The sequence below is a fragment of the Elgaria multicarinata genome, chromosome 12 (genome assembly GCF_023053635.1).
Source record: "Elgaria multicarinata webbii isolate HBS135686 ecotype San Diego chromosome 12, rElgMul1.1.pri, whole genome shotgun sequence".
NCBI classification, from domain to species: domain Eukaryota; kingdom Metazoa; phylum Chordata; class Lepidosauria; order Squamata; family Anguidae; genus Elgaria; species Elgaria multicarinata.
In genome coordinates this window covers 383,466-398,068 of record NC_086182.1, presented here as the reverse complement: position 1 = coordinate 398,068, position 14,603 = coordinate 383,466, and the positions used below count along the sequence as shown (strand labels likewise).

Below are 14,603 nucleotides of genomic sequence, written 5' to 3'. Positions count from 1 at the left end.
CTGGTCCCCACCCAGGGGAGCAACCGGACCTACAAGAACAAACTACTTCACACAAGAGGTAGGCAAAGCAAGGGGCCCGGGCCTCCATGCCAGAGGCCTGCATCCACCATCCCTGAACAGCCAGAAGTCGGGAAGTCTCTGACACCAGAGAGAAGATGGTGAGTACAAAGGCCCAGCTCTGACCCAGGAAGGCAGGTACACAGAGCACACACAGCCAACCCCTCCCAGCAGCCAGAATGAGCCCAAAATCCAGAAGACTTGTTAGAGCACTCAAGTCACTCAAAAGCTAACTGGAAAAGTTAACTGTGTACAACCACTTTAATTTTCTTCTGAGACATGGAGTGGGGGCTGAAAAGTCCTTAGAAAACTACACAGTTGTAATCAGGTACAAACACATCTTCAATGGTTTTCATTCTGGCAAAAGCACAGTCCCAGCAGGAATTGGGGGGGAGAGAAAGAGGCCCCCTGAGCAGACCTCCTCCCCGCCCCAATCCGTACATCCACGCCGTCTCTCCCGAGGCCACGGCTAAGGGCCAGGCATTCCGGGGGCCTTCAGCCTCTTGACTGAAGCCCGTGATCTCTGCTTTCTGGACTTGAAGCTGCACAGTGGGTTCTTCTGGCCCTGCAAGGAAGAGACAGGAGAGAGGTGGGGGCAGGAAAGGGCCCCCCAGGGAGGCGCAGGTGGCCACGGCGCCAGTCCCCCGCCACAGCGCCAAACGCTAGGCGGCTCCCACGGGGACTCCTCTGGCTTAGGCGCTGGACCCTGCAGCCCCGGAGACACTTGCCAGCCCCATCTGTTCTCAGCACGTGGGTCCCACGCTTGGTGCACAGGACTGCCATGGCAGGAGTGTCTCAAAATTGGGCGGGTGGCCTTAGCTACTCATCTTCCCTCCCACTTGCTTTGCATGCCAACGGTCCCAGGTTCAATTCCCGGCATCTCTGGGTAGTGCTGGAAAAACTCCCACCTGAAACCCTGGAGAGCTATAGCTGCCAGTCTGTGTCAGCAGGTCTGGCTCAGGGTAAGGCAGCTTCCTGGGTTGCCCAAGAGCCCTGGGAGGCCGGCTGGGCTGAGAGAGTGGCCGGCCCAACATCAGCCAGGGAGTCTCCCCTGGCCTATGTCGACACACAAACCCATAAACCGCTGGATCTTGCACCGAGGGGAGCCAGCCCTTGCTGCTGAATGGGCCGGGAAGCCCCCAAGAACACCCTTTTCACAGCCAGGATGGGTTTCCCCTCCCCTCCCCGACCCACAGGGCAGCCAACAGCAGGTGACCATCGCTCGAGAGCAGCTCAGATGCACAGAATGGCAAAAGTCTTGTTCCCCAAGGAGGAGGGAGGGAGGGAGGAAGGGGCAGAAGAAAGCACCTGGGAAGAAAAGCCCCAAGAGCTGCGCAAGAGCCGGTCACCCCGCCGAAGGGCAAGCAGGGACGGGCACAAACCTTGGCGCTGCGGGGCAGAGGCTTCTGGCGCTTGCGCTTCCCGATGAGGGGCTGAGCTACAGCCCGGAGAGCAGGAGGCACTGCGGAGAGGGAGAGGCGGCTGCTGGCTGTGAGCTGAAGAGAAGGCCCCGCCCCCAGCCAATGCCAACACGCGAAAGATGCAGTCCCTTTTGGCTCTGCTTCCCACCCGCCCCCCCAATGTGGAAGCAGCAGCGTCAGCGTGAGGAGCCCGGGAGGTCCTCTATGGCAAAAGGCACCGCGAGAGGACCGAACCAGGCCCCCAAGTGCACGGAGGGAGGGAGGGAGGGGCGTGGCCACACACCAGGGGCAGGGAGCCCCCTCTCTTCCTGGGCCCAGGGCTACTTCCAGCCCTTTCCCTCCCCGCCCTCCGGCAATGGAGACTCAGCACCAAGCCCCCTGTCCGTCCTACCCAGGTACTGTGGCACGTTGCGCAGGTGGGGCTTGATGACAGCCGGGTGAAGGGGCTTATCGTGGCGCAGCAGACTCAAGTCCCGAGGGTTGTCTTCAAAGTACGTCTGGGGAAGAAACCATTGGCAAGAGCAGCTGCCACCAGCGGCCTCTCCCTCCAAGTCCACCCCCTCCTCAAACGCAGTCCCAAGCAGTGCCAGGCACGTGTGCTGCCGGAAAGGGCCAGAGAACCAGCAAGGGGCGGGAGAGAAGGACGTGGCGTCCAGCTGAAGGGCGCACCTTCACCTCTTCTCCCACACTGGCCCCTCAAGATACCTTCAGTTTCTCAGAGTTGAGCAATTCCTCTTTGATCTCACGGAGCCGAGCTTCCTTGATTGCCTGCTTCGTGACTGAGCGCATGGCATCCTGGGAGGAAAGAGGGTCATCGGGGCCTGTTATGTGGGATGTACTCCACCCACAAGGCCACAACCCCAACTATAGCTGAAATACCCCCGAGGGGGTAGAAGAAAGGACCCCCAGTGGATCACAGGGGCTTCCCCCACCACCCTGCCCCCAGTGCAGTGTGTCAATGTTGAGGATCCCACAGGAACCACCTGAAGTGGCTCCTTCTGGCTGTGCAACCCTCCCTCCCTGCCTGCCTGGGATTTCAGGGCCAGGCTCCAGAAGAGGCTGAAGGCACACGGGGCAGCTGACCCCCCTGCCACGAGGCCTCCTGCTGGCCAGCGCACTCCTTGCCCTCAGCACCCCAGGGCACCCCCACCTGGCAGCGGTAGCGGAGCCCCTCAATCTCCTCCATCCGGAACTGGTAGGGCCGTAAGGTGGTTTCGTCGCTACCTGTGGACAAAGGGGACAGAGGAAAGGCACTTCGCCCACTGGGCAGGGCAACTCCACCGTGGGGATCCCCCTTCCCCACCCACGCTCAGCCCCAGGCCCCGGAACACTGGGGCATGCCTCCGGGCAGCTCCCCTCGCACCCACCTCCTGTGAGTGCCGCCTCCATCCTGGCCAGCAGGGCAGTCTCAGAGGGTGACACAAAAGTCAAGACGGTGCCTGGGTTGTTGGCCCGAGCCGTCCTGCAAGAGACGAGGAAAGACGAGTCAGGCGCAGGCAAAGAGCGGAGTCCATGCCTGGGGCACCAAGAGCCTCGGAGCGGCAGAGGCAAGGGAAGCCTCGCAGGTATCAGGGCCGCAAGGGGAGCCGAGGCCGACGGAGCTGCCAGCAGCTGCGGATGGAGCACGCAGGGGACGGACACCCTCGCCATGCAAGCCCTGACCCTCGGACTGGCCTCTCCAGCCACAGCCGGGGATGTGAGCCCAGTCCCCAAGATGAAATATTTGGGGGTTCCACATGGCTACTTTGCTACATGCAAAGGCGTTTCTGCTGCTTAGATTCCCTCAAAGACAATTTAGCCCCAAAGGCATCTATCCTCCTCACAAGGGAGAGTCAGAAGCTGGCAACCTGCAAATGAGCCCAATGGGCCTGCGTCGGTTCCGGGGCAGGGCAAAGACCTGCGTAGAGCACCAGCATCGCGCCCGAGCCAAGACCCCTCGGCTGGAAATGCCTCCGGACATTGTCCAGATCTTCACAAGGCAGCTTCTGGGGATTTTCAAGTGAAAGATGCAGTGCCCCAGAGACAGAATCAGATTCTGTGCACCGCCATTTTGGATTCTAGGAAATGAAAAACTGCATATGGCAACAAGGCAGGCCGGGAAACGGCACAGGACCAAAACGTCCCCTGATCCCAACCCGAAAAGGAAAAGAGAGACCCAACAACTTCCAAAATTGGAACAGAAATTTTTGCCCCTTTAAACTGACTCAAAGAGGAGTTTCAGAAGAAACCAGATCTGGTGCCAGGTAGCTTCAGGCGCTCCTCAGAGTACCGGTGCACCTGGGCCAAGTCACAAGGCTGCCCTTCCTTCAGAAACTCAGTTGGAGTTTGGCTCCCTCATCCTACAGATATGAAGCTTCACAAGTCAGTGAATGTGAGGCTCCCATTCCTGGCACCTGACCTGCCTGCTCGGTGGATGTAAGACTCGACTGAAGGAGGGAAGTCAAAGTTGAAGACAGCAGAGACATTCTGGAAGTCAAGACCCCGCGAGGCTCCATATTCCTGGTCTTTGCCCCTGAAAGGGAAGGCAGCAGTGAGGTGAAGAGAGGGCAAGGCTGTTCTTTCCCAGCCAGCAAGCCAAGGAACATGCCCAGTTGGGCCTCGAGAGAATCCTGCAGCCCTAAGTGGTTGGGGACCAGACTATCTGAAGGACTGCTTGCACCGGAATGCCCTCTGATCAGCCCCGGAGGCCCTGCACATTGGCAAGAGCAAAAGACAGGGCCTTTCCCCTCTCTGTCTTGGCCCCTTCCCTACAGAATGCTCTTCCAGAGGACATGCACTTGGCTACCCTTCTGACATGGAACAATGCCTGGAGGTTTCCATCCGCCTCTAATTGAGTGCTGTTCTATGTTTTATGAGTAGAGACGTGAAGGCCCAGAAAAAAACTGGAAAATTTTTGGGGGAAACCAGTTTTTTCCAAAGCCTTTTTGGGGGGGTTTCCGAAAAATTGAAAAAAAAAAGGGGGGGGGACAGATTACGGGATGTTTTATTTTAGCATGATGAATAAAATGTTTAAGACAAGGTGTTCAGATATTTAATTCTCCAAATGATTTCGAAAAACTGTACAGTATCAAATTATTACAATGTCTGTGCACCAAGGACAAGCAAGTCCTAGGTTGCAAACTGAGACTACAACTCTCAAATGCAAGAGCAAGATGCATTTCTGCCTCTAGAGGGCAGCACTGCCATTGAAGCAGAGACTGAAACTAATACTGCTAGCTATAGGTCAGAAAATGAGTCTGATTAAATTTCATTCACATTCATTGAATCTTGGTGTGTCTCCCTCATTTTTCTCAGTTCTTTTTATGGGACTGGGGGCTTTATGTCTTGACACTGGAAGACTAGCGGAAACATAAATAATTTTCTTTGTTACTAATGTTAGTGGTTTTTTCTGTTTTTTAAAATTGTTTTTTGCCTGCTGTTCATAAACTGGCAGAACCAAAGATGTTCCTTACAGTTCAGGTGTTCCTAACAGTTCAGGAGCTTGTAGCTCCATTTGTTACCAAAAAAAAGTAAAAAAAGTAAATTAAATCTGTAATAATTGTTTAAATATACTAGTTTTAATATACCAAATGTAATGATTTTACGCCAAACCAATCTGTAAAAAGTGCTAATATTGCATTATTTCAATTTTCCCAAAATTTTTCGTTTTTTTCCGGAAAAAAAACATTTTTCCATGGCTTCAAAATTTCTGGAAATTTTACATCTCTATTTATGAGTTCTGGTTTGTTGGAATGCAGTGTTTCATGTTGCTACTTGAGTCAACTACATATCACGTCCGATTGTTTTATAGCTTTTCTTCGTACGCTGCCTTGAAAGGAGCTCTCCTGCGAAAGGTGACCTATTCTTAAATGATCTCCAGTATTTGGGACTCTCCAGCCAAACTTACTTTTCTGCTTTGGTGCCCTTCCTCCGACCCGTCCTCCTCCTGCTGCTGCCTTCTCCTGACCCCTCCGGCTCCGCCAGGTCTTGCTCGTCTGTCGCAACGATGTAATCGCAGATGCCCTTATTGAACTGGCTGATGATGTGGCACCTGGAAGACGACGGGAGGGGCGGCCAGTCAGCTTGTGCCTGCAGGTTTCCTTCAGAGCCCAAGCCAAACTCAGCCTCACCCCCACCCCCGCAGCTTACGAGCCGTCGCATGCAGGAGCCGGCCCGGCCCAGCAGGAGCTGCCTGATCACGCCTGCCGCGTCACGAGACAAGGATGCCCCTGAACGGCAGCCCTTCTTCCCGCCTCCCAGGTCTCTCAAGCGCAGCCCCCACCAACGGCTGAACCCTGCCACGGCTCACCGGGACTGGACGGGTAACTCCGAATTTAGCACACAGGCAGGGATGCTGAACTGCTCCAGGAAGAGCTTGAGGCGGTAGCAGCGCTCAATGGTGCCGACAAAGAGGATGACTTTCCCCCGGACCAGCGAGAGCTTCAGCAGCGCATACAGCAGCAGGAACTTGTTCTCCTCACTCTCACACTGAATCTGGAACTGGCTCAGCTGGGAGCTGTCTGGCAGCTGTGATTCTTGCAGCCTGAGCGTCACCTACACAGGAGACGTGTGGAAACAGACGCGCCGGCTGTTGGACTGCCCCCATCCCGCCAGGTGCTTGGCTCCCTCCCTCTCTGGGCCACAGATCCGAGGAGTTTGGGTCAACCACGGAAACAACTCATAGGCTGGTATTCTGCAAAGAGTCACCCTCCCAGGTGAATGGGGCAAGGGGAACCCAGCCCTCGGCCTTGTTTCTGCCACCCACTCACCCACCCCCCTTACAGGGTTGTGCAGCACGAGCTCCTTCAGCGCTTGCACGTCCTCATTGAAGGTGGCAGACATGATGAAGGTCTGGTAGATCTTGGGCAAGTGGCTGGAGATAAAACAAAACCACACAGAAAGTCAGCGGAATTGGCCTTGCGGGCCGAATCAAAGGCCACCTTGCCTGGCACTTGGCAACCAACAGTAGCCCACTCAGGGTCTCCACAACATTCATGACAGATCACTGTAGGCATAATAGCTCCAATTATGATTTATATTGATGGGTCTGCGTGTTCCCTATCGTGGGTTTCTATACCGTACAAGTCTTCCAGACTGCTTTTCACGGTGGGAAGCAATGCATGCATGCATTCAATGTATTTAATAAATTAATAAACAATGATGAGCCTGTAAAAGTCTAATAAGAACATTTCACCAGTTCATTAAAAAAAACATGTTTGCAGTATTCTTTTGAGGTGTTGAGTTGTGCTTAGAGCTGCCCCTTTTCTCTTTTGTGATTGTCAACCTTTCACTTGGACCCCCGCAGTGTATTTGCAAGCATATATAACCCCTACATAATGAGTCTCGGTAACGCAAGGCGCAGTGAGTTAAACCACGTCTCCAGCCCTGCTATCTGGTATTCAAAGGCACAGGCATACAGCAGGCCCAAGAAGACGGACCATCACATCCATGGATCTTTCTTTCAGAACACCCTTTTGTTAGGGTGATCCGTTCACGCTTGTACTTTGCCCCACTAATGTTTCCCTGGGAATGGACATCAGCAGACAGGGAGGCCTTCCCACCACTGGCAAGACTGTTTGCTGATGGCGGCAGAGCAACGAATCACCCTGCCCCATCAAAATCCACAGTACTCAAGTACAGCCGAGTTATTTTGGCATCTGAACCAGAAAACCCAACAGAGGCCTCCTCCCCTCCCTGATAGTAAAAGTACAGTCTCAACACATTTGCTGCCCTTTCGTGACACCCAAACTCACTGCCTCGCTCTGCCTAATGGTAGGGCCAGTCCTGCCAAAATGGGAGTTTCAATGGGAGAGTGTCCCAGCAAGTTCTGATCTGATAGGGCTCATGGTCTGCAATGCCTTCACCCATCAGCCAACTGAACTCTAGCAAGGCCAAGAGGGCCATCTCCACTGAGCTCACAAGCAATCTTAGCACAGCCACCATGATGACGGAAGCAGTCACTTGAAATCAGAGTGGGGTGGGACAGGGGTGGTGGTGGACAATATGTTCTCCTAGAGCAACAACTTCGAGGATATGGGCCTGGGATTTCCTGGGTGGAAGGACCAGTGCTCTTATACTGGGCTAGCGCACCTCCTGAATGCCCTGACCCTGCTGGCTGCCGGGGAGAGACAAATGCCTGATAGATCTGTGGCATGTGTAGCATGAGTTCTGGCATGAGTTCTGGCAATTCCCTCTTTTGTCTTTGCCATGTCACACTGACACTGGCCAGGCATGCAGAAAATGGCTTTGGCCTTGTTTTTACCCTGGCAGAGTTGAACCTGTTTCTCCCATTTTGCCCTCTGGAGTTATGTGCTGTGGGCTAAAATAGCGTAGCTGTAGCTTCACAATTCCTCCCTTCTCCAAGGCAGAAAGACACAACCAGATCTTTCTGCCTTCCATGCAGGCCTGCACACTGAAAGCTACCTGGATGGTTTGGCTGCATGCCCTGCCCTTTGCATTGCAGAATCAAAAGGGAGATTATCCGTAACGTGTGTGTTTGCCTGTCTGTCTGGGCTGATTTCATAGTATGAGCTGATTTGTACCTGTGTGCAGGGATTCTTGGGAGGTTGGCACTTGCACCACTGAAGCTCATTCAACGGGTAACCCTGCGTCTGGTAGGTTGCTCTGAGTGCATAGCAGGGATGACCTCATGAAGGAGTTTCCCATCACCGTGCAGAGATTGGAACCATGAATGCACGAATCCAAAATCTGTGTTGGTGTTGCTATGGGGACCACAGGGATTCCACTGCCAGAGCACATGATATGCCAAGGCCTATCAGAGGAAACAGCAGCAAAGAAATTTCACTGGCCATGAGCAAAAGGGCAATCCCAATGTCTAGCCCCCACCCCCATGGCTGAGCCACTTAAACAAAAGCACAAATGCAGCACCAGACAAGAAAGTCTATCTTACATGTAGTCAGTCGACTGTTGTACTCTCCTCTCAAAGACGCTTTGAGCGAGGCGAAGGCCTGAGCAGCGGCACCTCCTAAGGCTGCAGGGACACCTTGTGAGTCTCCCCCACCTTTCTCAAAGTCACAGGCAGGCCCCAGTCCTTCAAAGCCAGAACAAACTTACCAGAGCAGACTCTTCAAGTCTTCCTCAAAGCCAAAGGAAAACAGCAGGTCCGCTTCATCCATCACCAAGATTTCCAGGGAGTCCTGCAAGTTCAGGCTCTGGGCCTGCAAGTGAACCAGGACCCGAGATGGGGTCCCCACCACGACATCTGGCTTTTCCATCAAGAGGGGTCTGAAGGCAAAAAAGGCAAAACGTAGAAGGACTCTTGGCAGATACATCAAGGGCATGTCCTTGAAGGGATGCTGGGGCGGTGTGGGTGTGCGCATGCAGGGATGCAACCAGAGCCAATCCTGGAACAACATCGCTATTCCAAATGCTGCTAGCCAGCTCTCTCCGGGTTAGTAATGGCCAGAAGCCTCTGATGGGGAAGAAGCGGAGACCTTTCCTGCATCTGATGAAGAGAACAGCGTCCATGAAAGTGTATGGTGAGGAAAATACATTTGTTTCTAAAGTGCCACAAGATTCATCATTGCTTCTGCTACAACAGACCAACACAGCTGCTGCTTCTCTGCAAAAGGCATCCAAGGGTTCCTCCAACTGGGCCCTACAGGCTGCAGTGCAGCTCCATTCCCTCTTCCCGCTCAGGGGTGGTCCCCAAGCAAGATGCCCTTCTACCGGGGGGGGGGAGCACCCTCCCCTCCTCACAAGCTGCTCTGCCTGCCCACCCAACTAGGCCCTCACCATGGAGCCCTCATGCTTGTTCCCTGTCGTGTCACTGCTGGCATCATCTACAACACGGAGGGAACCGCGTGACCACTTTTCTACCCATTTTTTTTCTATAACATTATCTTGTATCTTGAGGATGAACTCTGGAAGGAAAACAAGCGCTAAGGCTACACTCGGCTTCTTGCTCACATGAAACACTGGGGGAGGGGAGGGGAGGGGGGAGCTGTCTCCTTTCCCATCCCCAGCTCAGCCACAGCAGCATTACTTTCAGAGGAACCTCCTCTCATCTGGAACCAGGGTGGATAAAACGCAACGTTTTTTTAAAACACGTAGACTGGTGTGTTTGTTTGTTTTAGAAATAAAAGCCTAATTCTTCAATTTCTAAAAAATCAATAAAACACTAAATTTCGCTATTTAAAAAATTAGTTAAAATAAAATCTAATCACAAACCCGCTAAACCAAACTATGCCTGCAGGCCACATCCCCCCCACCCCCCACCCCCGTGACCTAGAACATGGTTGGAGCATCACCTCCAGCCCCTGGGCTGCAGCAAATTTCACCTGGCCCACAGAGGTTCAGGTTAGACCTCTTTTTAAAGCTCTGAAAGGAGGCGAGGGCTAATGCCAGCAGCCAGAAACGAGGGTTTTTTGCCTGCTTCTGCTTCGTCTAGGCTAGATGAGCGTTCAGAGGATGGGCCCAGAAAGACAGAGACGGGCGCTCCGCTTGGGACGTGGCTCCCCTTGTGTTTTACCTAAAAAAGGACCCTGTGGTACCTTCCTGGTTACAGGGGATTTCGAAGATGAAAAAACCATCGGAGTAAAGTACTAGCCTATCCTCTTTGAGGTTCAGTGGCTAGCCAATCAGCATAAAGCAACAAGGAGTTTGGGGTCAAGAGGGCTCATCCTTCTGCCTCAAGACATCACAGGAAGTGTGGGCCTAAGCGAAGGAGGCAGCAGCCTGTAATCCCACAGAAGTGAAGTAGCAGGATGGTCAAGAAGGAGCCAGAGGAATAAGCCAGGCGGAGAAAGGGGGGCGCTCAGCGTCCGTGAGAGGAGGGCGCTGCATTGGGGGCGGGGAGGGAGGCAAGAGATGGCTCGGCGGGGGTGGGGGGCATGCACTCGCTGTGGGATGCAGGGTCAGGCTTACTTGAGAGCAGGGCGGTTCCTTGCCCTGACCCACAGCCTGGCTTCCCAGGCTTCTCGTGGACGCGCCCCTTGCGAGGGACGCCTCCGTGCCAAGGCGTGCTTTGCTGGGATGAAGGCGCACGGGGCGGGCGGGCGAGGGGGGGAGAAGGGGGCTGCCCCTGCCCCCTGGGGCGCCAAACCCCCCAGCGCGGAAGAGCTGGCCAGGAGGGCCCCGCTGCGCGGCTTCTCACCTCTGCGCCGCCAGCTCCGCCTGGCCAGAGACGTCGACGACGCGCACCTCGCGGGCGCAGTAGGCGGCCAACTGCCGGAGCACCTGCAGCACTTGCTGGCCCAGCTCCTTGGTGGGCACCAAGACCAGGCCTCGCACGGCCTGGGCCGCCACCAGCGCGGACTGCGATGAAAGAGAGCCCCGTCAGAGGCGGCGGGCAGAGCCCCGGCGGCCGCGTGCCCCGGACGCCCCCACCCCACCCACCGCGCCCGCGCGCGACCCCAGGCTCACCGCCTTCCCGCGCAGGAGGTGCTGGAGCAGGGGCACGGCGTAGGCGCCCGTCTTCCCGGAGCCCGTCTGGGCGCGCGCCAGCAGGTCTTTGCCCTCCAGGGCCAGCGGGATGGCCTGCGCCTGGATCAGCGTCGGCCGGGCCCAGCCCAGGTCGCCCAGCGCCTGGGGAGGAAGGAGCTCGGTCAGGGCCGGAGGAGAGGAGAGGGGGAGCCTGCCCCGCCGTCGCCCCCCCGGCTCGCGGCCGTACCTGGAGGATGCGCGCGTCCAGCCCCAGGTGGGCAAAGCTCTGCTGCGTCTCCGCCATGTGCCTCCGCGGACTTCCTCCCAGGCCGGAAGCAGGACGCCGCGCCTGCGCACGGAGCCCGCTGCCGCCCTCAGGCGGCCAGTCAGGGAACAGTTTCCCCCGAGACGCTTCTGTCGGGGCGGCCAGGAGCCCTTCCGCCGTCCGCATCCCGTTCGCGGAGCCCCCTCCGGGAGCCCGGGTGACGAACACGAGCCAGGTGGCCGCTAGCAGGGCGCATCGTGGCTTCCGGAGGCTGCGCCGGACACGAGCAGCCTAGGTGATCCTCCCCCGAGAAGGCGGCCTCGGATCCTGCCCAGCTACGTGCGAAGCAGCCAAGAGCACCGCTTGTACGCTCCCACGCCCACCCAAACAGATGAGAAAGTCGTTTTCTTCCAGAAAGGCTTTATTTCACTCCAAAACAGCAACAACGATCAAGGTTGTTTAGAATTTGCCTTCCAAGTCAGGGAACAATAGAAACGCCTTTGTGCCATGGCCAGAGGGGAGGAGAAAACGCATTTCCAATCGCCCAGTTCAAATGCACAACCCTAGCATGTCCAGACAGAAATAAGCCCTACAATTCCCAGCATCCCCTACCCAGCCATGCTGACTGGGCATGCTGGGAGTTGCTCAGACAAATATAAGTCCTACCTGTCTGAACATGCACAGTGTCATGCTCTAAAATTCCAGCTCTGCTGTCCCTCAAACAACAGGCCATTATTTGGATACCTGCAGACCTCTCCCCCAACTCCTGAAAGGCTGAAACAAAGCTCCAAGGGATATGGGAGTGCCAGCACACTGAATGCTGCCTCCCCTAGGCTTGCTGCCATCCCAGCTAGAGGCAGTGTTCTGCCATATGCACACCTAGAGAAAGCCACCTCCCTAGCAATCTTAGCCCAGGCTCAAGAAGCTGTAAACCAGCACTTAAAACAAATCTGGGAGCTGATTCTGTTAACCCCTCATTAACTGGAAAACAGGACAGAAAAACTTTGGAAGGGAGATAGAAGCCGATGCTGGTGAGGATTTTGCAAGAGACCATTTGCTCCTGAAGCTGACGGAAACAAGACCCAACACAGATTTTGATTATTGCTGTTGTGGAAAGCAGTCCCCAAGACCATGTAGGTATTAGAAAAAACAAAGCATTCTAGTACAAACTTAATATTTCCCTTCTGGGTAGTTCTCTACTCTTAAGGGCTGCCTCCACTGCTCCTATTAAGAGCAGTACTTGAAAGTTGGGAGCCACAGCACAGAAACTTCTAAGCCACTTGCAACAATCGGGATAGTACAAGGGAAAAGGTCAGCCTTTGAAAGCAACATCTCCTTCTCAGAATGACCCGTGTGTGTGTGTGTGTGTGTGTGTGTGTGTGTGTGTTTGCAACTGAGACTATCCCCGCCTCACTCAACATGAGTGTCTCTTGCTCTAACACAGGAAAATATGAAGTGGAACAGAATAAGCTTTCGTAGAGAGGTTATCTGCGGAGAGGGAGTCCTCAAGCACTGGCCAGGGTCATTCCGTGTTGTGTTCCCATCTCATTTCCATGTTCTAGCAAATCCAGGAAGGTCAAGATGAAAGCTGACGATGGGAAACATTTGATAAATAGTGCCAGTGTTTTCAAAAGGGCTAAACCAGTTTTTTCGCCTCGAAGAAGCTCTTGAGATGTCTCATCTGCCAAATACCTGTGAGGATGAGGATGACTGTCTGGGCGATGGACCACCACAACACCCGTTGATTGGTACTCTCACTGGTCATACGGAATCTCTCCTCTCGGTACTACAAAGCAAACACAGCAGTTAGGAGTCAGAACTGACAGCCCACCCTCCCCCATCTACAAAGCTGGGTCTGACTTGCAGATGTAGGGTGGGAACTAACCAGAATGATACTCGTGGATGCCCCATTCTGTCACTTCCACCCACATATATTCAAGTTTTATGAGAGCTTCTCACTCTTTGGTAGTTCTGCTCCTTCTGGATCTGCTCCACCTGGTCCAAAAGCTGCCTTGCTCTCAACTGCAGCTCTGTCAGTTTGTCCTTGGCTGCAATCTCAGGGTAATTATTGGTGTGCTCCCCAACTTGGATATCCAGGTGCACTCGCTGAACACAAAACAGCATACGGTCAGCAACAAGTCCCTGGTCACTGCCCTTGCTCCACAGTCCTATCTGGGCTCTTTCCTTCCCATCCCAATTGCTCAGTAATAAACAATACTCTGGAGGCCTTCCAGGATTTTTTAATTGTTCACTGCTCTGGAACCTATCTAGATGTGGAATGGTATACAAATGTCATAAATAAATAAGAGTGGCTAGAAACTGGATAAGGTAAAGAAAGCAAACCAATGAAACTGGTGTTCTACACCAACTTGCATAGCTCTGTCAAGCATCTCTTGCTTTAATCAAGAAATAATAAGGATGGGGGAGGAACAGAGTTGCTTGAGAAGATAAATGGTGTCTGAAAGTCCTGCTGTGACTGAGTAAGATTGGCATGATAAAGTGCACTGAAGGCAGGCGCTTGCTTACCAATTTCCCCCCTGCAAAAAGTGCCATGCGGGTAGAGTTGGAGTGGAGGCAGATCTGGTGCTCCCCGGGGGTGTGCGAAGTGAAGGTAAAACGGCCCTCTGAGCCATACTGTCTGGAAAGAATCACCTGAAGCATTGAAGGTCAGAAAAGAAACGTCTCAACTGCAGCCTCTTGGGAGTCACAGCAGCCTTCTCCCCTTGGGATCCTGGGTGGACCCATTTCCTCTGGGGCAATGGCTTACCCCCACCACTTGAGAGGAGGGTGGACAGGGGCAGGGCTGCAACCCAAGCCCTCCACGGCAGGCCAGCGGAGCGCGTCCACTCGCTTTTACGCTTCCACGGGACAGGTGTCGGTCCAGGGAGAAGGAGGCTGAGGGGAACAGAGGCTTCCCTACCGAACCAAGGGGGAGGGGGCTGATTTCTCCGGCTGGCAGCAGCCGAGGCCCTTCCTGGCATGTGTTGGGCCCGGCTCGGTTGGCAGCTGCCCTCACATTGCTGCAGCCGGAGAAACGCGAAGCGCTGCACGGGCGGCCGCGCTCGCCTGGCGGCGGTTTGGGCTAAGGCCGCCGACGCCGGCGCCCTCCTCACCTTCCCGTCAGGGTCCTTGACCTCCACAAACATGCCCAGGCCCGGCGTGGAGGGCAGGAAGGCCTCGGACTGCTTGTCCCACATCTGCGTCCGGTAGTTGCCTGCAAGAGGAGAAGGGGAGGCGAGTCAGCGGGGCCGGGGCCAGCCGGGGCCAGCCAGGGGCCACCCGCCCACCCGCCCGCCCGCCCGGCCCCGCCAGCCCCCAGCCCCTCACCGATGACCATGGTCTCGTCGGGGATCTCCTCGATGAAGCAGCGCTTCTCGGTCTCCCCGATGTGGAAGTAGAGCGCGAGGGCCCCGCGGCCCGCGCCCAGGAGCAGCAGCAGCGCCAGGCGCCGCCAGGCCCAAGCGGGCGCCGCAGCAGCCGCGCGGACCCCCGAGCGC

The 14,603-nt window shown here is 55.2% G+C and overlaps 2 protein-coding genes across 2 annotated transcripts; both read right to left on the bottom strand.

The window, feature by feature from the left end:
- Positions 1-299: 299 nt before the first annotated feature.
- On the bottom strand, positions 300-11,307 carry DDX56 (DEAD-box helicase 56). Its single transcript, XM_063139451.1, has 14 exons — positions 11,089-11,307; positions 10,842-11,003; positions 10,573-10,733; positions 8,532-8,702; positions 6,240-6,330; positions 5,767-6,011; positions 5,365-5,508; positions 3,877-3,990; positions 2,846-2,940; positions 2,629-2,702; positions 2,184-2,273; positions 1,870-1,975; positions 1,440-1,519; positions 300-622 (listed from the first exon to the last, which is right to left on the bottom strand). Exons 1-14 carry the CDS (start codon positions 11,290-11,292, stop codon positions 527-529), a joined length of 1,833 nt encoding a protein of 610 aa, XP_062995521.1. The 5' UTR covers positions 11,293-11,307; the 3' UTR covers positions 300-526.
- Positions 11,308-11,509: 202 nt separating this feature from the next.
- Positions 11,510-14,603, bottom strand: TMED4 (transmembrane p24 trafficking protein 4). The gene is made up of 5 exons (XM_063139452.1): positions 14,434-14,603; positions 14,220-14,320; positions 13,633-13,758; positions 13,066-13,212; positions 11,510-12,892 (listed from the first exon to the last, which is right to left on the bottom strand). The coding sequence occupies exons 1-5, from the start codon at positions 14,441-14,443 to the stop codon at positions 12,743-12,745; spliced, it is 534 nt and encodes a 177-aa protein (XP_062995522.1). The 5' UTR covers positions 14,444-14,603; the 3' UTR covers positions 11,510-12,742.

Excerpts from the sequence above, each read along its gene's own strand:
- TMED4 (XM_063139452.1), bottom strand. Across the intron at positions 13,759-14,219 it reads TCAAGGACCCTGACGGGAAG|GTGATTCTTTCCAGACAGTA; the intron begins GTGAGGAGGGCG and ends TCAATGCTTCAG. Across the intron at positions 12,893-13,065 it reads AGGAGCAGAACTACCAAAGA|TACCGAGAGGAGAGATTCCG; the intron begins GTGAGAAGCTCT and ends TTTGCTTTGTAG.
- DDX56 (XM_063139451.1), bottom strand. The coding sequence starts at position 11,292 with ATGCGGACGGCGGAAGGGCTCCTGGCCGCCCCGACAGAAGCGTCTCGG. Across the intron at positions 8,703-10,572 it reads GCGGAGCTGGCGGCGCAGAG|ACCCCTCTTGATGGAAAAGC; the intron begins GTGAGAAGCCGC and ends TTTTGCCTTCAG. Across the intron at positions 1,976-2,183 it reads TCAACTCTGAGAAACTGAAG|ACGTACTTTGAAGACAACCC; the intron begins GTATCTTGAGGG and ends TTTCTTCCCCAG.